Raw genomic sequence first — 24,919 nt, forward strand, 5'->3', positions numbered from 1 at the left:
CATTTTATCAGCCTGTGGTAATTCTGTAGGCGAATTCTGGGGTTGGCACTTAAAAGAAAGTTATGATGAGTTTAATAATCCATCTGAAGTTGTGTATAAGAGCTTTTTCTATTTTTTTATTGTGTGATAGAATACTGTTAGTCAGTTGGATACACTTGCTTGCATGAATATTGATTCATTTTTTGCAACCTGTTGATTTTAATATTTAGATATGACGGTTAAAAACTGTTGAACAGAAAATATTTGAAATGATAGAGGCACATGTCAACACAAATATTGACATTTTATTTAGAAAAGTCTAATTCAGTTAAAAAAAATATATATGCAGTGTTAGTTCTGATGATTATGGCTTTTAGGCTAATGAACCCAAAATTCCGTTTACCTGAAAATTAGAATGCTAAGAGAAAATCATTGAGGGTTTTTAATACAGAACATGATGTCCTATGTAATCATTGGCAATACTGATGATGATGGTGTAAGCCACCAAAGGGTACTGCTAAAGTAGCTGACTGAACTGATCCAAAAGAACCGGTTTGTTCAGTCTTCCAAAGTTCTATTTTGAGATAAAAAAGTGAATCTTCCATGTCTGTTTGAAATCGAGGTCCCAGATTCTGGAGGAAGATTGGAGAGCTACATAATCCAAGTTCCCACAGCCTGAGGACTTGGGGACGTGTCATCTGCTGCTGTTGCTCCTCTGTGTTTTGTCAGAGCAGCCGTCTGCCGCAGTATTCAAGGCCCAATCCAGCCTAAAGTACCAGCGCTAAATAATAATCAGGATATTGCTGGGAATTGATTCGTCAGCAAATTGGACTGACCTAAACCTCACAGGAAATGTGTGGAGCATTGTGGAGAGGAGGATGAGTAGACACCAGATCCAACTCGAGAGACAATCAGAGCCACAAGCTGATCATCTCCGTTACACGCTGCATTGATGCTGCGCTTCAAGCAGAAGGAGCCCCGAACAAGTAAGCGATGCTTGTTTTGGTGCAGCAAATATAAAAGCGTTTCTGGATGTAGCCTGATGTGATTCTGAAAAGTAACATTTTAAGTTTCCTCAACTGTAAGCCATAATTATCAAAAGTAACATTCGGACTAAAATACTGCAATAAAGTAACTTCTGGGTGATACAATGTTGAAATCTGCCTGTGTCTGTGCTGTTAGGCATTTACAAAAGGCGCTCAGATTCAGTGCGGTCTGTCTGCATAGACTGGTCTATAGGTAATCCGTTCGTTGTTATGTAATATAGAACTAAACAGGATAAACCGACTGCTATCATGCAACTGCGCTTGATGTATCCATATAGAGAAGCAGATGTAAATCCTTCATTTGGGAAAGGGTTCAAAACGGACTGCAGGTTCTCTCCCCAGATTTGGTTATGTGATCATCAGTTTAAGCCCATAATCCCGTCTAATCGGGAATATTCCATGCGTGGGCCTCGGGAGTCTGCTGAATATGACACATTTCTATGCGGTTTGCAAAACATATTCGCCGTGTCCCCGATGTGTCGCTGTGTGTACGCACAGGAGGGTCAGCCATGGCTTTCGGCAGGAGAGTCTTCACTTTGAGCGCACAAAGATGCTCTGCTTGATTCCCCTGCTTCTGCTGCTGCTGCCGCCGCCGCTTCCGAGCATCATGTCGGGCTTCAGGCAGTGTCCAAGCCCCTGCCTTTGCTACGAGTCCTCTGACCTGGTGGACTGCAGGTCTCAGGGCTTGGAGCAGGTCCCCCCCGGTGTGTCCCGCGGCACTTGGCTGCTGGATCTCAGTGGGAACAGGGTGAGAGAGGTGCGCAGTGATTCGTTCGTGGGACTGTGGTCGCTGAAGTTTCTGCTGATGTCCAACAACAGCATACATGCTGTGCATCCACAGGTATGGGAAAGCTCCCCCACCCCCCTCACCCCCTCCTTCTTTTTTTTAACGGGGTTGAGTCTACTACGCGTGTTTCTAAATTACAGTTTTAATTTGCAGTTTTTGCGTAAAAGTGAAACAGTATTCTTTCAGAAAGTGAAACGGTCATTTTAGTGAGATTCCCTAAACGTAGAGTCAAAATATCTTTGACCAATTATGAATTAGAGAATATTTTGTAGGACATTCCAAACTTCTGCATCTAACTGTCGTTTTCAAAATTATTTAAATTGCATGTTTTATCAATCCACCCTGAAATGGTTTATATGTCACCCTGGTTGATGAATTGTCGATGAATGAATGCAAATTCACACTGGGACTTTGTATGTAATTGTGTTGAATATTTACCAATCAGTTATTGTTTTCGAAAGAGACATCCAAATACCTAAATGGTTTTTTGTTGTTGTTTTTTTCCCCACGTTGAATAAAACTGAGCAACACAGAAAAGTAACTACGTTCTTGTCTGTAGAGAAAAAAGAGGATCTTTGCTAAAATATCTTTATAATGGTCTGCTTTATTTATTTTGTTCAGCTTTCATTTTTATAAATAAGACAAGTATGTATCACATTAAAATGATCATTTACCCTTTTTTAATGGGAAGGGAAGAAAGTTCTCCAAATACATTGTTTTCCAGACTGAATTATTATTTAAAATTTTATGGGAATATTGAGCTATTTGTCTTCATAACTATTCTGCTTTTCTTCACTTTTTCCATAGTTAATTGTTTCCATTCTAATCTGCAACGTTTAACACATCTTATTGACATAAAATACAATTGGAAGATTAAATTATTCCAGTTATTTCAAAATTATGAAACTATATTATGTTATTTAGATTCATCAGACTCGGAGTGGATGGGATAATGAAAATGTAAAAAAAAATGTTTCTCATAAAAACTGAGATCAAGAAAAAAAATTCAAAGCTTCAAGTTTATTGAATAGTATAAACTTGAAGCTGTACCCTACTTCAAGTTTACTGAAGCAGGGTACAGCTGTACTGTACAGTAAATGCACTGTACTGTACTGCCGCACTTCATCCTTCCACCCCACCTTCCTTTAGTAAGGTTAGATACAGCACTCACCCACAATCGTTAGGCCAGGACATTTCAGTTTAAAAACTGTTTCAGTTTTTGAATGTAATACCTATGATGGACTTGTACTCTGAATCTTTGTACTCTGAATTTATTTGTGCTAAACAAACAAAAGAAGAAAAATGTGCTTACCAGTTCAGAGTGACCCTTTCTTACTGGCTGTCTGTGTTTCAGTCCCTTTCATCCCTGCAGTTTCTGGAGAAGCTGGACCTGAGCTTCAACCGTCTGCGTTGGCTGCCTCAGGACTTCACTCTCCATCTGACCTCCCTCCAGGAGCTGCGGCTGGACCACAACCTGATGCAGCATGTCGACTCCTCCTCCCTGAGAAACTGCGACAACCTGAGGAAGCTCGACCTGAGCTACAACCGCATCCGAACGATAGACGCCAGGGCTTTCCACAGCCTCTCTCGACTGCGCCTCCTGCACTTGGAGGGAAACAGGCTGAACATGCTCAAAGACGGGCTGCTGAGCCGCCAGCAGAGCCTGGAGGTTCTCCTGCTCGGCCACAACAACATCTCGGCGATCGAGGCCGAAGCTCTGGCCCCTCTCCGCGGTCTGACCCTGCTGGGCCTCCGCGGAAATCGGCTGCAGCACATCAAGTTCAAGACCTTCCTGAAGCTGCAGACCGTCAGCACCCACCTGCAGATGTCCCTCAATCCCTGGACCTGCGACTGCGACCTGCAGCGCGTCTTTGGTAAGATCCAGTACGTGCGACACCTGCATGTGGAGGACTACAAGTCCATCCTCTGCCACGCCCCTCCTCAGCAGGCCGGGAGCCCCCTCGCGTCCATGGACAGCCAGCTGTGCATGGCGGAGACGGCGTCGGTGCTGGTCATCACCATCACCGTGATGCTGGCAGTGATCGGTGCGCTGGTCAAAGCTGAGCGCAACCGCAAGAACAAACAAGCTGCAAGTGATGCAGAATCTGCAGACAAGTGACCGGTTAAAGGATGGAGCTCTGACACACACAGACGGCCTCCTGCTGGACGCTACATGAAGCAGCCACTGGAGAAAGACCAAGCGGGTGTTTCTTTTTTTTAGTTAGTGGAAAACAATCCAAAACTTTGTCATTATTTTCTGTCCCTTGACTAGTTTTACTGAAAGGCTTTCTACAATTGCTTGCAAAAATATTGAAACTTAAATGTTTTTCATATTGAATCATGTCATCAGCATAAATGTAAACATATTCCACTGGGCTTTTTATTGGCTAGACTAATCCAAAGTTGTGTTTTACTGTGGAATGGAAGGAAATCAATAGTTTTCCATTTTTTAATGTATATAAAAAAAAAATTCACTAAAAGTTTGCTCTCATACCACTTTAAAAAAAAGTCCAACGCAACCACTTACTTCCAGAAGTCGCCCAAGTAGCGAATAAATTTCATCTTGTGTTTAACGCAGTTTTGGTATAAATCCAGCTGATGTCATACCTTAAATCCGCAGCGGTCTCTTTGGTTTTTGTTGCTGTAATTATGCAATATTCTGTGCGCAACATCTAGAATATTGCATAATTGCAACACAAGGAGAAAAGTTTTCATCCTTCAGTTTCTATTGGATGCAAAGCCAACAACTTTTATTAAAGAGCCTACAAAATTGTTTCCTCTTTTATGCCTTATAATCTTTAAAAGAAAAAAAAGAATTCATCTGACAGATCGAACAACAAAGAAAATCTGGTGCATTTTTGTAACAAATGCTTGTAGTTTTTGGTTGCAGTTAATCTGTCCAACACGGTAAAGCAGCAGATAATATTATCGCTCCATATAAATGATGTGCCCAGTATTTTGTCAGTTGATATTGTACTTTAAATTTATTTAAAAAAAAAAAAAACATTTTTGTACATCTTAAAAGCAACATACCATTATAGAACAGTTTTCATTTACTTGAAAATTTTAAAACATGAATTGTGATATTCAGGGTTTCCCAGGGAAGTAAAAGCTCCCAGCAAATGCATAATACTCACTCATGTTGTAAAGTTTCAGAGCATAACAAAATGTAAACAAGAAACCAAATAAATAAAACCACTTGCTATTTAAAAAGTAAAAAGGAAACGTGTTTTTCTTGTAGAAGGAAAGCAGCCATCTGGTAGCTAATGATGAACCGTCTGAGCTCTCCCAAGCTGGGCGCTTTAAATCCTGAGGCGGGCAGCAGCTTCCGGCACAATCCAGCCACAACAATCTCATTCTGCACAGACGCTCCCGTTTGTAAAAAAACTGTCTTTAAAAGCCAGAGAGTTCTACCCGTCGGTGGCCAGGATGAGCACGGCGCCGAAAATCCCCACGTTGTGGCCGATCAGCTTCATCTGGTTCCAGAACTCCACCTTGCGGTTGTTGTGCCAGTATCCGAGGTTTCCGTCGATGAGCAGGATGACCAGGGGAAGGATGGTGGTCAGGATCTGAGCGGCCATCCGGATGTAGTACCCGGTGAGGAAGGCCAGAGCAAGAACGCCAAACAGCACCTCTATCAGCATCAGAGTGAGCTCGCCCCCTGCAATGTGGTTTAGGTAGGCCTGTCTGTCCTCGTTACTGTGCCGCAGCGAGTACACCTAGTGGAGAAAACGTGGAAGTGCAGGTAAGGTAACAGAAAAATAAATTAATTAAAAAAAAGAAAAAAAAGCCATGAAGCACATTCTTCTTCCAATCAAAGAGCCTCACCATGCAGATGAGATAGATTCCCAGAAAGACCTGCCCAGTGGACTGCATCGATCTGCTGCGGGCCTTCTGCCTGTAGACTTCCCCCGCTCCGCTGGCCAGGACCAGGAAGCCCCCGATGATGGCTAGCGCTCTGGAGTACATCCGGACCTGCAGGACAACAAGGATCGGTGTCGAATATAGAAATGTTCCTACACGTTCTGCAAGAAGATATTTAACAGTTTTCAAAACTCAGAGTATGCAGTCAATTTATGAGCTCAAGATTAAATATAGAACCTGCATGATGGGATCGTTAGACTGATGAAAGGTTAGACGTATGGACAAAAGGATAAATGGACATACTGATGGATAGATTGCCTGCTTAATCAATGGCTGAACAGAAGTATCAATGACCAGACGCGTGCGTGGATGAATTGAAAAGATGATTGATCAAAATAAAAAGCGCTTTGACTTAAGCTACTTCTTTTACAAATTCAGATCTTCTTTCCATATTGATCCTCCACAAAGCTTGGCTCATTTTCTAATGAGTCCTTCCCAGATCATAGATCTGTTAGATGAATATGATCAAAACAGAAAGTGTAACTCAGTGCAAATATATTTATACCATTTTTATGCCGATATTCAGCTCTACTGTTCTTTTAAATCATTTGAGGCTGTACAATGTTATATGTATTCTGTTCTTATAATTTCTTTAATGGTTTAATCTTGTCTTTTTTTTAATACTTGTTTTCTACGTAAAGCATGTTGCGCTTTTTCACTTGCTTTGTGGACGAAGTTGACTCAACGCTGCAAATCAAGGAGCTTCACTCACCTTTAGCCAGTCCCCATAATGCACCTGCTCTCCGATGTAGGATGCATAAGTGCTGATGGCCAGCTGCATGGCGGCAGCCAGAGCAAACCACCTCCTCTTCACTCCAAACGACATGAAACTAGCGCAGAGGACGGCTACTCCCATGTCAATATACAGGTATGGTACATGGATGTCCGGTTTTCTGGAGAGGAAAGAGAATCAGGAGACTTAATATCTAAGTTATGCTGTTTATTCAGTTGCTTTGTGACCTACTATATCTTACATTATTATATAGTGTGACTTCACATAACTGTATCTTTTACTTTTTAAAAGGCTACCGAGGGTTGAAACTGCTAATTAGCTTTCAAGTTAAAGGGGTTACTAGAGAGGGGCAGTAGTTGTTTTTCCTGAATGTAATACTGCCTTGTGTGCTTTATGTCTTGTTCCTAATTAATGGAATTCTGAATAATACCAATTATTCTAATAATGCTTTGGATGTAGGGCAGCTTGTAGACATTAAAATTCCCCCTTTTCTTGTAGTTATAAAATAAACTAACGATAATTTTCTGACCGACTTCATTTGGAGTTTTCATTGTCTCTACAGCAAGTATATATATATTTCCACTGTGTGTAAGGACTCTATATAATAAAGGAAGCAATTTTTTTTCAATCATACTCTAATTTATTAAGACATACTTGCAAAAAACTTAAGACTAAACTGAAGAAAACTATAATGAAACTGTACTGAGCACTGATAACCTGGCACCTAATAACCTAATGTAATTTACTCAAGCAGATTTAAAAAAGTTTAAGAGTATAAAGTTAAAACTCTGCTTAGTACTAACATGGCCTCCATTAGTGCCTTCTTATAGCATATAATTACAGGAGAAGTTGGAGGGGTGTGGATGTGTGGGGTTTCAGGAACCCAACCACACAGATAAATGAAAGCACAGTCAGTTGGTGTGGGAAGTTGTCCAAGGATCTGTTGGGCTAAATTTTAAAGATTATTAAGTTAAATATAAACTGCTATTTGAACTTAAAGGAACATTTAAAGTCAGCTTTTCAATTGTGCAAGTAAAATACAGCTCATTTAGATACTTGGTGTGCCACAAACAACGGAAAAGAGACATAAATTCGTGGACTGAATGTTTTTCTCTCTTCTAATATTTATCAACCGGGATTAGCTCCAGGTATTTATGAAGTCATAAAGTTGCTTTTTTCACAGAAGTTGCCTTGAACTGCCGTTAGCTCGCTCAGCTAAGGTTAGCTGGAAGCTCTGCGTCAAACTACACGCTACTTTTACCTCTTTGAGTCCGCTCTTTCAGCGAACAGCATCAGCATACTGAAGCAGTTCCAGAATCCGAACCGGGTCAGAATAAACGCCCCAAGTTGGCCGAGAAACCTTAACATCTGCTTCCTACTCGGACCTGCCATAGCTCCAGCTCATGTATCCCATCCGCCAGTCAACCTACCAGATACTTCCGACCAATAAACACCCTTTACGTGTCAAATTAAAAGAATGTGGTTGTCCCACGTTGCTGCCAGTGAGCCAGCTGCCATTCAAAGGGACACAGGAAAGCTTTTATTTTGAAGAAGCGGTCAAGTTCCCAGGTAAAGCGTTCTGATTGGCTAAGACTGTCTACATGTTGCGATATATATTATAAAAAGAGACCTTGTCCGCCATCTAGAGGACAAATTTAATTATTAAATTTTTTACAACAGGTTAGTTATAGTTACTGACATACGATACTTACGAACTGAATTGAAAAAAAAAAATCTAGTTTGATAATCAGTCAATAAATGGATAATTATAAAGACTTTATAATTCATTCGAAAGATTCAATGTATCAAATAAATAAATTAGCAAACATTAATTAATCCAGGACTCTGTAAATCCAGGAGAATTCTGTAATCTGATAAATAAATAAATAAATAAATAAATAAATAAATAAATAAATAAATAAATAAATCTCCATGTATATATAGACATGGTGGTACAAATGTTCAAAATAATCATGTATATTTGTTTAATAACTACATCAATACAATAACAAAGAAAGGTTTCTTTTAGAAAGTTGCTGTTTCCCTTTATCCATAAAAGAAAGACAGCCCACTAGGTGCACAGTGACTCTGCCCACATTCATAAGAAGCATCTCCAACCCAGTAATCCATGTGACGTGTGTGGGGTTAATCCTGAGTACTAACCCAGATCCTGGAAATGACTTAGTGTGAGTCCTGCGGAAGGCTGAGCTGCTGATCACTGGCTTGTCGTGTATCCCACATCAAATGTCATAACGAGGTGATGGCAAGAGAGTGCTGTAAATAAAAAAGAACAACAATAAAACCCATTTCATGTTTATGTATAGGATTTATGCTTTTCTGAAGATGTGCTTAAAACAGAAGGTGGTAAATGTGCAAAGTAATCAATGTTTTTATCTGTTATATCAAATCCTCACTTAATACAGTACATTTCTAAATAGAATCTTACTTCAGTAAGAACCTAAACGATGAAACTCACACTGATCTTAACATCTTGGTTGATTTATTCTCTTGTTTGCTGAAGTAACTTCAAAACACTAAGAGGCCTTCCTTCCTTCCTTCCTTCCTTCCTTCCTTCCTTCCTTCCTTCCTTCCTTCCTTCCTTCCTTCCTTCCTTCCTTCCTTCCTTCCTTCCTTCCTTCCTTCCTTCCTTCCTTCCTTCCTTCTTTCATCCATCCATCCATCCATCCATCCATCCATCCATCCATCCATCCATCCATCCATCCATCCGTCCATCCATCCAGGGTGATTAGATACTCTTTATAACCATCTTCCACTGCAACTATACCTGCAACCTTTTCTGAGTCTACCTCTATCAAGTTTGGAGATTCCGAGAACAAGAATTTAGCTCATTCTACTTTGCAAAAGAGATGAGCGTCCATTTCCTGGTAGATTTGTAATTTTTTCATTCTTTATTGTTAGATGGTAGATTGAAAAGCACTCTGCTAGGTATTCCTTTATGACAACTTAAGTACAGATGATGCTGTGAATTCACTTTTTGAATGTCATATTCTTGCTTTCTGCGTGTAGCCGGTGAGGGGGCTCTTCCTGTTTCAGGAGTTAAGTTCCTTGATTGTTTAATCTCATCACTGGGGATTGGTGACATCAGGTCCTCCAATCTGGTGGCGACCTCAAACGAAAGCCGGTGACGGGGATCAGCTGTAAATGAGGAGCAGTGGGACAGCACTGCTCATTTAGTGGAGAGAGGCAGCCAGACGGCAGGAAGGCGCACAGTCAAGGAGCTCTTAGGAGCCAAAACATTTCTCTGAGCGTTGGGGATCCCACCATTCGACAGGTAAACACTCAAGAAACATTCATTTTGTTGCTTTTATTTGATGTAGGAAGTGAAAGATGAAAGGCTACCTGGATGAATCTACAGACACCACAAAAGAAAACCATTTAGGGAGTCGCTATTATCCTTGAAACCTTTGGAAGCCAGTACTTTGTTTTCTCTCCGCAGCCAGGATGGCTCGGGATATGTCAGACAAGGAAATCTTGAAAATGGAACTGGAACAATTGAAAAAGGAAGTGAGCACACCAAGAACAGCAGTGAGTATCTAATTCTAACAACCTTGCTCTCATGTAGCTGCTAAAGCTCGCTCTATCAATCCTAAAAAAAAAAAAAAAATAAAAAAAAAATCCAACAGTTTAATGTTATGTTGTTTTTGGCGACATGTTTCCACTGTCTCATATTTCCTCCTCAACAGGTGAGTGCAAATTGTGCTGACACAATTGCTTACGTTGAAGGACTCTTGCCAAGCGATCCGCTGATTAAGGGAGTTCCAGATGACAAGAACCCTTACAAGGGAGACAAAGGAGGCTGCACTGTAACATAGCACACAATCATCCAAGGAAGAGATTCTATTTCTGTCAGAGATGGTTTCTATGTAGTGTTTTTTGTTTTTCTGAAATTAAAGAAACAGAAGGTGTATATCAGCGTTCCTATCAGCACTGTAGTTGTCAACATGACAGTGGGTTTAATTTGTAAATAAATAAAAATAGATTTAAATATCTTCTGTCTGCTTTTATCACTGATGTTCAGGTCTTTTTTTTTTTTTTTTACCTTTTCAGTTTATGCAAAGCAGCAGTGAAAACATGTTTACTGGTCAGTGTTTGCTGACCCATGTTACTGTGCATAACAGGGCAAAACCTCCAAAGCCTCCAATTGAATTTAACCTTAATAGGATTTTCTTTGGTTCAGCATGGTTGGTCAAGCCGGCCTGTTTACACAGAGTGGCTTCCTGTTTCAAAGTCTTTAAGCCTTTTTTCACTCTTCATTAGCTTCCAATCTGCTCGCTTCATCCAATTAGTTTCAGCCTGAGTCCTGAACAAACGGAATTTCTCTTTCCTTTGTAGCAAAAGAAATAATTTGTCTCTCTTTTAAGGACCATAACTAGAAGGACGATCAAAACTCAATGCATGCAGGATCACACAGGTTTAGCTTAATCAGGTACTTAGATTAAGTGAAAGTTTGTGACTTTATTCAGCATAATGCACTACTAAGTATTCCATAAATAGAATAAAATGAATTATAGAATAGAATATTTACTTTAATAAACTTAAATACATACAATTTTATAACATCAACATCATGACAGATAATTTATGCCCAAAAAACTTTATGAAATAAACAAAAAGTTGAGTAAGACAGGGGGTGTTTAGAATATTGCAAATATTACAATAAAAATAAAAACTGGGATAAAATAAAACAATTATTAGCATAAATGTCAGTCTCTAGATGTGCAAAGTAGGCAACGACATTGCCCCAAAAAGCCTGCAGCTGTGATTTGAACAAAAGTGGTTCTATAATGTACAGACCCAGCAGGACTGAATACAAAACCTCATCACAGTCCTCAAACTATTTATTTTCTGTGTGTCTGAAAAGTATCCATTGCTTTGTTTTGTGCATGCAATTAAAATCTAAGTTATGGCAAAATGTCGAAAATCTTGAATGCTTTTGTCTCTACAGTGAAATGACACTCTTACAAGTATGGAAGGATTACTTATGAATTGTGTTTTCTCAATTTTCATAGGAGAAGCTTTTATTGCCAAGTTATTCAGGGTAAAGTCTATGTGTGACATTACCTGGATTCTGAAACCCACTGATCTAATCAGCTGCGCTGTTGTAATGACATGTATAAAGTCTGCAAACATCTGTAGAGGCAAATGATCTTAATTGCCTTATCAGATAAAAGCAATTTCACAAGGATTTATCTAATCAATTCTGATTTCCTCCGTGCTCTTTGAGTGTTCCAGTTATTCTTTTAAGCTAATCAACAAATAAACTGGAAAACATTAGTTTTAGTTCTTGTACTGGTAAATGTGAATGTAAAAATATGCTTGTTAAAAAAAAAAAAAAAAGCAAACATATGAGTTGCTGCCCAGTTTGGAGAATTTGGGGAACACAAGTAGAAATGTTTGCATGTGATCCATCAAATACTTTATCAAAATGTGGCCAAGCTGAAGGACAATCTAATGAAAAACATTCAGAAAAACAGAGTGAACATTATTTTATATTGCTCTGTACAGTTATTATTGAAGGTCTGTGTATGCTTTGTAATCATAAATAAGTGGGTCTTTCTTTGCTTTATCTTTACTGCTCTTTGTAACGCAGATAGTGTTTCGTATCAGTCCCCAGACCTTTGGCTCTGGACTGCAGCATAATAAAAAGGAGACTTCTGAACCATTTGTTGTGCAGAACAGCTGAGGACTCTGTCGGCGTATCTCATTTTATTCAAAAATGTGGTTGCTGATTCTTTTAGTCTGGTTGGTTATATGGGCCGGTGGCACCTACTGGTACCTATTCGGGAAGCCCAGTCCGTTCTCCCTGGAGTCTGTGAGACCCCCAGCACCCCGTGAGTTTGACCAGAAGAAGAGAGACAAAGTCATCAAACAAGGTAAAGCTAATGCAAATGTTGAATATGTCAACATATTTCTCAGTAAATTTATTGGTAATAGACCTACTGATATAAAGTAAAATGTTATTTTATGAACCACGAGGGGGGCTGGTACCCATCTACAGTGGTCATAAACCACTGTCCATGGTATGTGCACCTTGGACAGGTCACCAGTTCATCCCAGGGGCACACAGTACAAAAAAATGCAAATACTATGTGGGAACTTAGAGAGACAGTCATGCTTTTTTAATTGTATGAGGAAGCCAAAGTGAATGGGAAGAACATGTAAAATCCATGCAGGCCCAGTTCTGCTCACTGCACCACTATGTACCCATTTACTGAATAACTTTGTTAGTATAGCTTTAAGGGATGTCCTGCTTTGGGAAAAACAAGTCTCGTAAATTGTTCAGAAGTGATTTTAACTCTGTTTTACCAAACAAGTTACCTTCAAACCAATCAGGAGCCTCAAATAGGAAGTCTGATCTTGATTTCTTTGAACAAATTATCAGCTATGTCCTAGCTGCCTAATTTTCTTCCTCTGAAACCAACTGCAAACCAAAAGTACTTTTAATCTGACAAACAAGCCCTGGATATTTTTATTTGCTGAATATGACTTCTTCAGAAGTGTGATTAAATCCATGGTGCTTAATTTATTTCCAATTGCAGCAAGTTTTATTTTCAGCCAATACTTTCTGTGAGTTAGATTTTTTTCCCCCTTTTATTTCTCCTGAAACTGTTTTACTTATGCTATGACCACTATGGATTTGAACCAACGCATGTGTATAAACACTTTCTTTGCGTACCATTTATCAAACTGGAGATCATATCTAAATAAGCAAAAGTGTGACTACATATTTATCGGTGTTTTATCTAAATCAGGTCGGAAATTGGAAATTTTGATAACAGGACCCCATATGCTGCCATTGTCACATCTTCAGTATTTATGACCTGAAAGCCAACCTTCAGACTGCGCTCTGAAAAACAGTTATGTAACTCGTACTGATGTGTCAATCTCAACACTTTTGTAAGATTACAGAGTGGAACAAAACTTGATAACTAAAGACATTCCTGCGTGTTGCTGTCTAGGTTTCAGTGTCGACAAAGTGCCCCAGAACCTGGATGTGATTGTAATCGGAAGTGGAATCGGTGGACTGTCAGCCGCCGCCACGCTTGCTAAAGCAGGAAAGAAGGTTCTGGTCCTGGAACAGCATGACCAGGCTGGAGGCTGCTGCCACACTTACATAGAGAAGGGCTTTGAGTTTGATGTTGGTAAGGAATCTTTCCATATAATTTCAAAACAGCTTCAGGTCTGATTGTGGTTGTCGATTAAAGGAAAGCCAGGTCACTGTGTTCTCCAACTGTGTCATAAAAAGAAGAATTAAACTTAATACAAAATGTCTCAAAAGCCACATATACAATTAACGTGTTTACTGGAATCTTAGTAAAATACACTAAGATTCCAGGTGACAGGACAAGACAAAACCAAATAGTACAGAATTGTGGATTAGTATTCAATCCCAGTTTGTCAATAATTTGAGGTATGTCTACAAGTGCTTTGAATAGAAACAGATGTTTTTCGCTCATTCTACTATGCAAAATTAAAAAGCCTCCCAACCTCAATCAGATCAGGTGAAAAGCATCTGTGAACTTCAGTTTTCAAATTTTGCCATAGATTCTCAGTTGAGTTTATATCTGGACCTTGACTAGGACATTCTAACACACAAATATACCCAACATAATAACCTGCTAAACACCAGAATAAGTTTGTTTTAAGGTGTCCCTAAGTCATACAATTTTTAAACTGCCACTTTTCTAACTTCCTTTAGAAAAAAAAATATTTTTTCTGTTCATGTACAATGGATGAGGATTCAGTTCCATTTGCATAATTTTTTTCTTTTGCATAATTTTTTTCTCTCATGTTCTTTGTTGGCACTTGAGTAAAATTAGTTGAGGACCTTGTCTGTCACTCTTCATCTTCAGGTCTTCATTACATCGGTCAAGTCCATGAAAACAGTCTGCTTCGAATTGCCTTTGACCAGATCACTGAGGGTCAGCTGGAATTCCAGGAGCTGCAGCCGCATATCGACACTGTCCAAATCGGCAGTGGTGATAAGAGGCGGGAGTACAAGATTTTCACTGGAAAACATGAAATGAAAGCCCGCCTGATCGAGCAATTTCCAAACGAGACAGAGGCCATTGAGAAATTCTTCAAAATCATGAAGGTATTGATTATGGTAAAGCAATCTAACAATTAGTGTTCTAAAGAGTCTAATAAATGTCTTTCATGTTGCAACAGCTCTCAGCTAAGAAGACCCACTACCTGGCAACCATGAAGCTGATTCCTCAGTGGGTCTCTTTGCTTCTGCTGAAGTCAGGCATCGCAGATCTCATCTCTCCAGTCTTCCGTCTATCTGGCACACCAGCGACTGGCTTCATGGACACCCTGACCAAAAACAAAGACCTCCAAGTCATCTTTTCTTACTTTTTCTATGGTGTGTCTCAAAGTCAGCGTTCAAAGTTTATTAAAAGGGAATATCAATCATAAGTCCTTGAAATTTACTCCCTAGAATGCTATTCACGTCCCCTTTAGGTGTGCCTCCAAAGGAATCCAGCATTTTGATCAACGCCCTCCTGATGCATCACTACAAACGAGGTGCCTACTACCCAAAAGGTGGAGCCAGTGAGATCGCCTTCCACATCATCAGAACTATTCAGAAATATGGAGGGAGCTGCCTGGTCAGAGCTCCTGTCTCTCAGATCCTGGTTGATGAGAAGGGAGCGGCCTATGGTGAGAAGTGAAACCAGATTGTTTCCGCTCGCTGAAGGTCAAGACTTTACTTTCAGTCTATGTTTGTTAGGTGTGAAGGTGAAGAAAGGCCAGGAGGAAGTTGAGGTCCACGCACCTGTGGTGGTTTCAAACTGTGGCGTCTTTACCACTTTCCAAAAACTCCTACCACCTGAGATTCGCGTCAGACATGGTCAGTATGCCGAGGAACTGCTTCGACCCAAAGTAAAGGTGGGCTGCAAAGATATTCTAAGTTGTTTATAAAGGTTCCACTTTGTAGATATTCAGGAAAGACTGAGCATGATGAAACATGGCAGAGGATCAATGTTGATCTTTTCTGGCTTTGATGGAACTGCAGAGGACCTGGGTCTTGTCTCTACAAATTTCTGGCTCTTCAAAGACAACGACATGGATAAGTCGTGAGTAGAAGAAATCAAATAAGGCATAGGACTTGAACGTATTTGCCACAAGAGGGTGCTATTGCATAAAGAAAAACTAGAAAACTTTGTCACACAGAGTGCTGCAGTGTGAAACTCGTTATACCCTTCACCCGTGAACTTTTTAAAAATTTTGTCACATACCACAAACTTTGATGTATTTTAATGGGATCTTCTCTGTGACAGACTGACACAAAGTAGTGCATAATTGCAAAGTGGAAGAAAAGGAGACGTGGCTCTCAAAGTCTACAACAAAGTCTGAAAAGTTTGGCCTGTATTTGTATGCAGCCCCCTTGAGTAAGTCAGTAAAATAAACATCAAAAATGTTATTATCGATTTTGTAGGATGGAGGACTTTTTTGCATTGAGCAAAGAGGAAGCACCTGATAACATCCCAATGATGTTCATCACAGTACCATCTGCAAAAGATCCTGAAGGCAATATACGTCATCCAGGTAAATAAAGTTGCTTCATTCCTGATTTTGACACCAAAAATGGCGACAGGAATCTTTTTTCTGTTCTTAAATCTGACTCAAAATAACAAACACGTGCTGTCTGTTATGCTTCCAGGAAAGTCTTGTATGACAATACTGACCATGGTCAAATATGAATGGTTTGAAGAGTGGAAGGACACTACCGTGCGCAGAAGAGGTGATGACTACTACAACTACAAAATGAGATTCACAAAGAACCTCTTTGACTGGGCCTGTACTCTGTTTCCTAAAATCAAAGACAAGGTAAAATCTGTCAAAATATGTATATTTAGAAACATTTTCCTTATGGGTAATTGAACGTTCAAGTAATTTAAAACAACATAATCTTTTTGACATTAATTTGGAAAAACTGTTCTTCAGCTTGTTTTCCAAGATGTGGCAACTCCGCTGACCAACATGCACTACCTGGGTGCTCAGCGTGGAGCCATGTACTCTGCCGAACACAACGTGGAGCGTTTCTATGCTGAGGCTGTAGCCAGGAACAGAAGCAGCACTCCTGTTAAGAACCTCTACATCTCAGGTGTGGAAAATGTTCCAGCCTCTTCCTTTGAGTATTTGTCACAGACAGAGAAATCTCTTTTTAAATTGTAACATTCTGAAATAGACAGTGTGTAGGGAGTTTTGCTGTGAACTGACTTCATCAGTGAATGGTTTGCTGTTATATTAGGCTTTGTTATACACAAGCAAAGCAGAAAAATAAAGCGTCTTTTTTCCTCTCTCTCTTTCTTTCAGGCCAAGATGTGTTCAGCTGTGGGATTGCTGGCGCTCTGCATGGAGGACTCCTCTGCGCCTCCACTGTGCTGGATCAAATCGTCTACATCAACCTACTCATCCTCAAAAAGAAGCTGAAGAGAAAGAAAGCCAGAGAGCTGGCCCAGCTGGCTAAGAAGAAACTCTAAGGAGACTGCTGCTCACTACCGCCCCCGCAGGATGATAATGAAAGTGCGAAAACTTGGTGGAGAAAGACTTGCCAATAGGTTGATGTAGGAGGAGGCAGATGTGATTTCATATTTGTACTTTGTTTAATGTGATGAATTATTATTATTATTATTATTATTATTATTATTAATATGTAGACGCTCTCACTTTCTCTAAGTGTGGAAATATTGATATGAAAAGATGGAGAATTGGATCAGCTGCATGGAAAATGTTATGAATTTTCTGTTGTGATATGGATCTTACTTGTAAACTATTATGATATGAAAGAGCTTGGACATTGAATTATGTTTTATACCTATCTTCTGAAACTTAGGCTGGTTTTAATAGGAATAAAACTTTCTTTTAAAGTGGTAGTTCAGATATTCTGAATAATAATTATGTGAGAGGTGATGACCGTATATTGACATATTTTGCCTGCAGAAGATAACTGTTAGCATCATCACTTTGATTAAACAGAATTCCAAACAATTTTTGTCTCTTTTTATGTCAACATAAAACAACAACATTCTCAAAAATGCAAGAGCTGGTGATGTAAATGGCACTCTACCAACCCAGAATCCACAGTTAGACTTGGATTAGACAATTAGAATGCATTATTAGACAAAAGAATACATTATTCTTTGAACAGTAACAGAACTCAGTGCTCTTTCCAAATGTACCAACAACTTTGATTGACTGAACTATTAGTTCTCCTTTGTGACTAAAAAATGATAAACCATAACATTGAGCCGTCAGCTTGGGACTTTGAGTTCAGTAGGGTTATGCAGAAGGATGATGATCAGTAAAACAGCAACAAACTCGAGTTTGAATGACCAAAAACAAACAAACAAACAAACAAACAAAAAAACAATATTAAAGTTATGGACCAGTTTGGTTTGGTGAACACATTTCTTTGTTGTAAATATATATATATTTTTTGTTACCTTTTTGTAAACACAGGTTGGGGCTTTGCTCTGTATATTGTACACATTATATGGTACAAACAAAAATAGCATAACCACATTTTGAAAATAATTTAATCAGAAGCTCTTTGGCTAAAATTCTAACGTTGAACTAAAATATTTTAATGATTTTTTATAATATTTCAGTCAAATTGGGCTTATAAATGTCTGATGCCATGCATGTCAAAAAATAATTAAAGTAAATACTACCTAAGTGAGCCTTTAGAAGATTTAGCTAGTATCTGATACAGGTGAAGTGAGGTTTCACGGCTCCTTTGGGTTTAGTTCCCACCCTTGTTTTCCTGACCTGACTCGTACCCCCGTTTGTTGTTTGGGCAACCGCTGGAATCAAACGTGCGAAGTGAAACCTCAGATTTCCTGCACTAAGTGAACATTTCCTCAGCAAACGTTGGGCAGGTTGGCCGACAAATTGAGGTCTGTAGGGGATGACTGAGGGGACGTGAGGGGATGAATGGACCCTCTGTCCAGGCGAACGGTGGGATGCCGGTGCCTCTCCAGCTCTGTTAGCTCTCATCGCTCCGCTGTACAACCCAGGGAAAGGCTAGCGCTGACACTCAGAAAGCACATACAGGTGAACGTATTTCTTTAAAGTTGTGTTAATATGAAGAGCACAAAACCATAAAATGGTCAAATTAAAAATTGTAGCAAAGTGAGAAGAAGGAGTTAATGTTGCTGACTTTGCATAGCTGGAGATTTGGTAGCTCATAACATCTAATTACTCTGGTATGATAAAAGGGTATTACTTGAGAAATAAACATGAAAGGTTGCTCCTGCTTTCTTCAGGGAGGAACCCTTAGTTTCAGTAAGAGTCTGGGAGTCAGACTGTCGACTGGTAGTCAGAGTATTTACTCACCTGAAACTAAAATATCTGAACAGCTCTTGCATTTATGTAATTGCATGATTTCCACAGCGTAATACTAACTCTGATTACCCATGGTCGCCCAACGAATTAGCTCGAAACATTTTAAAGTAGCACTTTAGTTGATGGTAAATCCCACAGACATTGTTTATCTTTCCATAAAGGTGATAATCAAGAATTCGATTAACTTTTTATGACCAAGTCAAGCTTTTCTTTGCAGTTGTAGAGTACTACAGATATAACCAAAGGTTTTTCTTTTCCTATTAACCTCCTGTTCAGTCGGAGGAGGCTGGTGGTTCTCCCTGAAATAGTTAACAGACAGCAGGCGGGGTACACCCAGGAAAGATCGCAGGACTAACAGAGAGACACATGGCACATGGCAGACAACCACACCTAACGGCAAGCTGAAATCACTAATTAAAGGGATAAATCAGTGTTTTCAAAGTGAGGCTCGAGTGAACATTCATGAGTAAATACATAAAAACTGGTAGCACTGTCGCCTTACAGCAGAGAGGTTTGCGGCTCAAATCCTGACATGGAGTTTGCGTGTTATCTCTGTGCATGTGCGAGAATCTCTATGGTTCCTTCACCCGCAGTGAAAAACCATGACTGTTTGGTTAGCTTCTCAACCCTGGTCCTCAGCGCCCCCCTGTCCTGCATGTTTTAGGTATTTTGCCACACACCTGAATTGTATCTCTGGGTGATTAACGGGCTTCTGCAGTATTTGATGGTCATGCAATCATTTGAATCAGCTGTTCTGGAATAGAGGCACATCTAAAACATGCAGAGCAGGGGGGAGGTGAGGACCAGGGTTGAGAAACACTGGGTTAGCTGATCTGTCTAACTCGCTCTCAGGAATCAGTGTGTGGATGCATGGTTGTTTGCCCTGTTGTGTCTTGAGCTTTAATCTTTTTCACTCTCACATTTTCCTTAAGTACCCTCTCTTAATAGGTAGACTTCATAATGGATGCTGTGATGGTGAGCTGATCAGGTCCTGCAAAGTATCCCCAAACCATGACACTTCCTGTTCTATTCTCCCAGTTGGTGTAGGCTTATTTTCCTGTAACTCTCTACTTGACTTATGACTAAAGTCTGCTTTATTCCAGTGTCCAAATATTTCAGATTTAGACTCATATCGCTGAATATCATTATTTCAGAAGTCCTGAAATGTGTCTCTGGTCATCTTATTTTTCTTGGAGAGGAAAAATTTCCCCTTTCTTGAGAATTAAACTAAAGCAGAGTCTCTTTCTACAAATGATGTACTCTCACATCAACAGTAGCGAGATCCTGCTGTAGGTCATCTGAAGATATTTTAAGGGTTTTCATTCAGTATCTTGCTTAAGATAACCTTGAAATGTTAGCAGTGGCCTTGCATATTTTTCGTTTGCAGACTTTGTTTTTACACGCAGTAATTTGATAAATTTTAAATTATTAGCTGCTTCAGTCTTCTCTTCCGAAGGCCTCCGGCAGTATTTTTTTGCTCCCACCATGATATCCAAGCTTACTTAACGAGTCGACACCAAATTAAATCTAATAATAGTAATAATGTGCTAACCTATCTAATTAAATAATGTGTGAGATTAACAATTTTAGTTGAGAATGAATGTAGCATTATCATAATTTACTTTGAACTATAGAAGTGGCCTTTTAAACCACACTTTACAGAAAATGTATGGGTTTTATTATTTATTTGTGTAGATTTCTCACCATGGTTCAGATTCAGTGTAAATACATGGGTAGGAAAAACACACAGGCTTTTATGTTAATTTACTTCCTCTCCAGGTAAACAGAAAGCAATAAAAAACTATTTATTAAATGTTTAAATATAAATGAGAAAATAAGCTCTAGTGACATTTGTTTTATAGAACTTATTGGGACTTTTTAACCTGGGATCAATAATTTTGCTTCTTACTATGATTTCTAACTTTCCCCCACTAAATGAAAAGTTAGTAAAAGAATAAATCAATTTTAACTTTTACCTAGAACTTTTATCAAGGGCTAAAAAATATATTTCATAAAATAAATAGGCTTAATACTGATAGCATAGCAAGTAGGTCTTGTATGCTGAAATAAGCAGAAGTGAGGCTGGATTTAGGCACTTCCTGACCAGCAGACTCACAGACGTCCGAATCCCCTCCCCTTTTTTTCCCTCCCACATTTAGGCACACCCTTACATTAAGAGAGGCCCAGAGGGTTCAAATTCAACAAAAGCAGTTTTCCCTTTCAACCAATACTCATTTTGCACTTTTGTCAAGTATTTTAAGCAAAAGAAATGCTAGCTAAAGATTTAACTGTGCACCGTTAAAACGTGCTGTTTCTCTTTTCTTTTTGCAGAGTAGAAACCCATGAAAAGTGTAACAGAAGTGGTTTTTTTTGTTGTTTTTTTTGCTTTTGTTTTTTTGTCTTGGCGCTTTGGTCAGTTTTTCTTCTTTTCCAGATGCTGGAGCTCCTCCCTGCTGGCCTGCTGCAGCCTCCCACAGCTTGAAGCTAGCCAGCAGCCACAGCTGCCTCCAATCTGGAGAGACGGAAAAATTCAGATGCCCGAGATGAGAGGAAGGCTGAGTATGAAGATAGTTTTAAGGATTGGAGTGTGTTTCAAGGCCTGAGCAGGTGACAAAAGGGAAAACCTGCCTCTTACGTTTATGACCTCTTACTACTTCTGGATGTGTGTTAAATTTATGGATGTCTACTTTAATTTGGTGCATTTTTATAGCATGATTAAAAACAAATGAGATTTAGTTGTGTATTTTCTTTTGACTAAAACAAATATAATAGTTTAGCTGCTTTGCACAGGTCACACGACACAACTACACTTTATGTAAAAAAGACTAAGACTAGCTTTCCAGTGAGTCAAATGGAAAAGCTGAGGAGAATGTCAGCTTTCTCCAAAGCCTTGATTCTTTTTTCTCTGCCTGAAAAGTTTCCCCACAGTCAAACGCAGAGTCAGTCAAAAATGTTTTTGTATTAATAGTCCAATCTAGAAGGCTCAAATGCTGCTGTGAAGATGTCAAAAAGTTCCGATTTTCAGTTTATTCTGTATGTTTATTTTCTCACTGGTAAGTTTTCTGGTATTTTTGCTTTCCCTCTTTTAAGTTAAAGCCACATGTCCTTATGCACATCCTCGTCATTAGTTTGTAATACTTTCTGTGCCACAAAAGGTATCACAGGTGTTGTTCTAACTGTAGCATACAGGGCCATGATAACTCAGGAACTACAATACTGACTTTCATTTCAAAATAAGAGTCTAAATCAGCCATTAAGCTTTCATATTCAGGACTCAGAACAATAGCTTGGACTGGACAAGCAGTTTCTGGGACAGAATTTACTTTAATTAGAAATATCATGTTTCCAAAAGAGATTGTTAGAGAACTGCAGCAAACAGTGACATATTGGGATCACCAAAATCTTCTTCCCAATAAATAAAAACTGCCCAGAGGCGATCTGGTAGTGAATATGTGATGACATACAAAATAATTAACTTCTTTCCTACCACAAATAAATGTTTACAGAGCCTTCCTGGGACCAGGTGCTGCAGAGACTAAGTCAATATGTGGTACCTCATACCCAGTGTTTGGTATGGCATATGATGTGTGATTTCAGAGTTTCTGGGAGCCTCGTTACAGTGCATGGCATCATGAGCATTTAGAAATACCAGGACCTTTTAAATACAAATCTGGTGACATCGACCAGAAAGATGAAAATGAGTCGTTCCATTACAATCTATGGTTGTTTACACATAGAAAAATAATCCTTCATGGGCCATCACAGTCTCCATACTTAAATCTGCTCCATCAGAGGCCTTTCTCTATTCAACTAACATCTTATGCCAATAACATGAAAGACATTAACTACTTACAGCAAATGATTTTACAACTACCTACAACTTTACTGAAACCCACTTTGAAAAGATCCATCCATCTATCCGCTATCTATACCCGCCTGTCCTTTTGATGGGTCACGTTTATATGTAAACTATTATTTGAAAATGAGCAGAATCATACGGAGCAGAAAGCAGAAACCTAAACAGATAAACAAAACGAAACAAACACAATCACAAAGTGTTTGTTACATGCTACGTTATGTCACTTTAGCTTACGCTGCAGATTCACACTAAGGACAAGACGGTCTGGTTCGAGAGCTGATTGTGATGAAAGTCTGGTAATATCAGCCTGTGACAAAGTAGTTGAAAGAAAGAATTTCTCTTGGCGTTTTCACACCCATCTGTGTTCTGCTAGCGACGGCCCCTCCTGCTGCACACGATTCAGAAATATGGCTCACATTTCAACTTTTAGTCTTTCCCCCTCCGTGCCCTAAAATAAGCCCACCCTCCTCTAATCTTCCTCACCCCGATCCATCCGCATTCGTCATCACTGCTTCGTCTGCTTTGTGTTTACATGCTGAGGCAGCCTTGCGCGGACGGAATGAGTTCAATGTCTGAAATGCCGCACACTTAGAGGGGGCTCTGATGTGTGGGTGTGATCCAGGACCATCCAGGGAAAATGACACTCAAACACGTGGCTAAGTAAAATCCAGCTATTTTCCTGTTTCTTTATGTTTTCTTGGATAATAAGTTGAGCCAAATAAGGTTCGTTGTTTCACAGGAAAGGAAGATCACAAACCACAGGACACAGAAACATGGACACATTCAAAGGGCAAACTAAACTGGAAACACTTAAAACATTCCTCTCTGCATTTACTCTTCTCCTGACATGTTTCTTAGGGTTTGCTGAGTGATTCGCAGCCTGCTGAGAGATGTTCGGGGCTTGATCTGTACACACACCAAGTATTTACTGTCCCACTTAGCACAAATGTGAGAGACATTTTACTAGAATGTAACACTCTCAGTTCTTTTAGCCACTGCAGAGACTTTCAGATTTACAGTATATTTCTTTTTGCAAAAATAGTGAAAGCTCTCTCAGAGTGTCTGTGAATATCAGTTTTCAAATCCACTTGGATTTCAGTCTGGACTTTGACTAGACCGTTCTAACCCATTGACATGCTTTGATCTAAACCTTTGCATGGTAGTTGTCGGAAGGCAAACCTCACAGGTTCCCATTCAGGACTGCCCTGTATTTAACTCCATCTCTCTTCCCATCAGCTCTGAACACTTTTCTTGACCTTGCTAAAGAAAGGAGTCCCCACAGGATGATGCTCCCACCGCCATGTTTCACTGTGGGGATGTTGTGTTCAGGTGCATCGTCAGAGTTAATTTTCCGCCACATTGTGCACATTTGTAATGTTCTAATTACAAACATCTTTGGTGTGTCTTATGTACACTGTGGTAAGTACAAAGCAATCTCTTATGGGTTTCATTCAGCAATAGCTCAAGTCTTGTGATCGTTCCACAGAGCCCAGATTTGTGAAGTGCATGACCAATAGTTGTCTAAATTGTTACACCTCACCTGGGAATCTCTGAAGCTCTATGTCTTGAGACGTTCATTTTTTTTTTATTATTCACAACTTTATCTCTGACCTATCTGGAGTGCTTTAGGTCTTTGAAAAGCCGTTCACTAATGTTTCATTAGTGAAAAGTAATTTCTTTCAGAGGTGCACTCTGAAAGAAATTAGTTGCACTGGATATTGTTTAAAAGGGGGATGAGTACATGTACCACACACTTTTCAGATTTTTACTTGTAAAACCTTTTGAAAACCATGTATTATTTTCCTCCCGCCTCATTATAGTGTACATAAAATCCTTATAAACCAAATTTACATTTCTGGTGGTAACAAAACAAAGGATGAAGGTTAAGGTTACTTTTTCAAATACGTACTGGTCCCAACTCTGCAGTGAAGACTTAATGACAAAAAAATATTCCTCTGTGCTTTTTTTAAATTTCATTTTATGTTAGAAATGTTATATATTGACCATTGTCAGATAAGTCTTTCTTCTATGACATGATAGGATATAAAGACTCAGAAGAAAAGTTCTAAATGGGTCCTTCCTGTGGCTTCTGATTCACCCACGCTGGGTTTTTGGTCCTCTGGCAGACTCTATGATTAAACTTCTCCAGTGAAATCCCAGACAAAGATATCACAGGGACCACAACAAGGAACTCCACCTTTAGCTCACTGCTCTGTAGT

General features: G+C 39.4%; 4 protein-coding genes across 4 annotated transcripts; 3 read left to right on the forward strand and 1 right to left on the reverse strand.

Moving 5' to 3' along the window:
• The first annotated feature begins 1,358 nt into the window (after positions 1-1,358).
• On the forward strand, positions 1,359-4,283 carry LOC106919506 (uncharacterized). The gene is made up of 2 exons (XM_014989897.2): positions 1,359-1,866; positions 3,167-4,283. Exons 1-2 carry the CDS (start codon positions 1,453-1,455, stop codon positions 3,929-3,931), a joined length of 1,179 nt encoding a protein of 392 aa, XP_014845383.2. The 5' UTR covers positions 1,359-1,452; the 3' UTR covers positions 3,932-4,283.
• A 485-nt stretch (positions 4,284-4,768) lies between these two features.
• tmem101 (transmembrane protein 101) lies at positions 4,769-7,915 on the reverse strand. The gene is made up of 4 exons (XM_014989900.2): positions 7,731-7,915; positions 6,449-6,629; positions 5,641-5,787; positions 4,769-5,531 (listed from the first exon to the last, which is right to left on the reverse strand). The coding sequence occupies exons 1-4, from the start codon at positions 7,859-7,861 to the stop codon at positions 5,223-5,225; spliced, it is 768 nt and encodes a 255-aa protein (XP_014845386.1). The 5' UTR covers positions 7,862-7,915; the 3' UTR covers positions 4,769-5,222.
• Positions 7,916-9,326: 1,411 nt separating this feature from the next.
• Positions 9,327-10,479, forward strand: gngt2b (guanine nucleotide binding protein (G protein), gamma transducing activity polypeptide 2b). Its single transcript, XM_014989893.2, has 3 exons — positions 9,327-9,761; positions 9,927-10,015; positions 10,174-10,479. The coding sequence occupies exons 2-3, from the start codon at positions 9,932-9,934 to the stop codon at positions 10,300-10,302; spliced, it is 213 nt and encodes a 70-aa protein (XP_014845379.1). The 5' UTR covers positions 9,327-9,761; positions 9,927-9,931; the 3' UTR covers positions 10,303-10,479.
• Positions 10,480-11,520: 1,041 nt separating this feature from the next.
• LOC106919505 (inactive all-trans-retinol 13,14-reductase) lies at positions 11,521-17,485 on the forward strand. Its single transcript, XM_014989896.2, has 11 exons — positions 11,521-12,363; positions 13,450-13,632; positions 14,344-14,585; positions 14,660-14,855; positions 14,954-15,151; positions 15,222-15,341; positions 15,429-15,567; positions 15,930-16,039; positions 16,155-16,321; positions 16,439-16,598; positions 16,811-17,485. Exons 1-11 carry the CDS (start codon positions 12,207-12,209, stop codon positions 16,975-16,977), a joined length of 1,839 nt encoding a protein of 612 aa, XP_014845382.2. The 5' UTR covers positions 11,521-12,206; the 3' UTR covers positions 16,978-17,485.
• Positions 17,486-24,919: the final 7,434 nt, after the last annotated feature.

Source organism: Poecilia mexicana, unplaced genomic scaffold (genome assembly GCF_051168715.1).
Source record: "Poecilia mexicana isolate PSO_F unplaced genomic scaffold, ASM5116871v1 scaffold_19, whole genome shotgun sequence".
Lineage (NCBI taxonomy): Eukaryota > Metazoa > Chordata > Actinopteri > Cyprinodontiformes > Poeciliidae > Poecilia > Poecilia mexicana.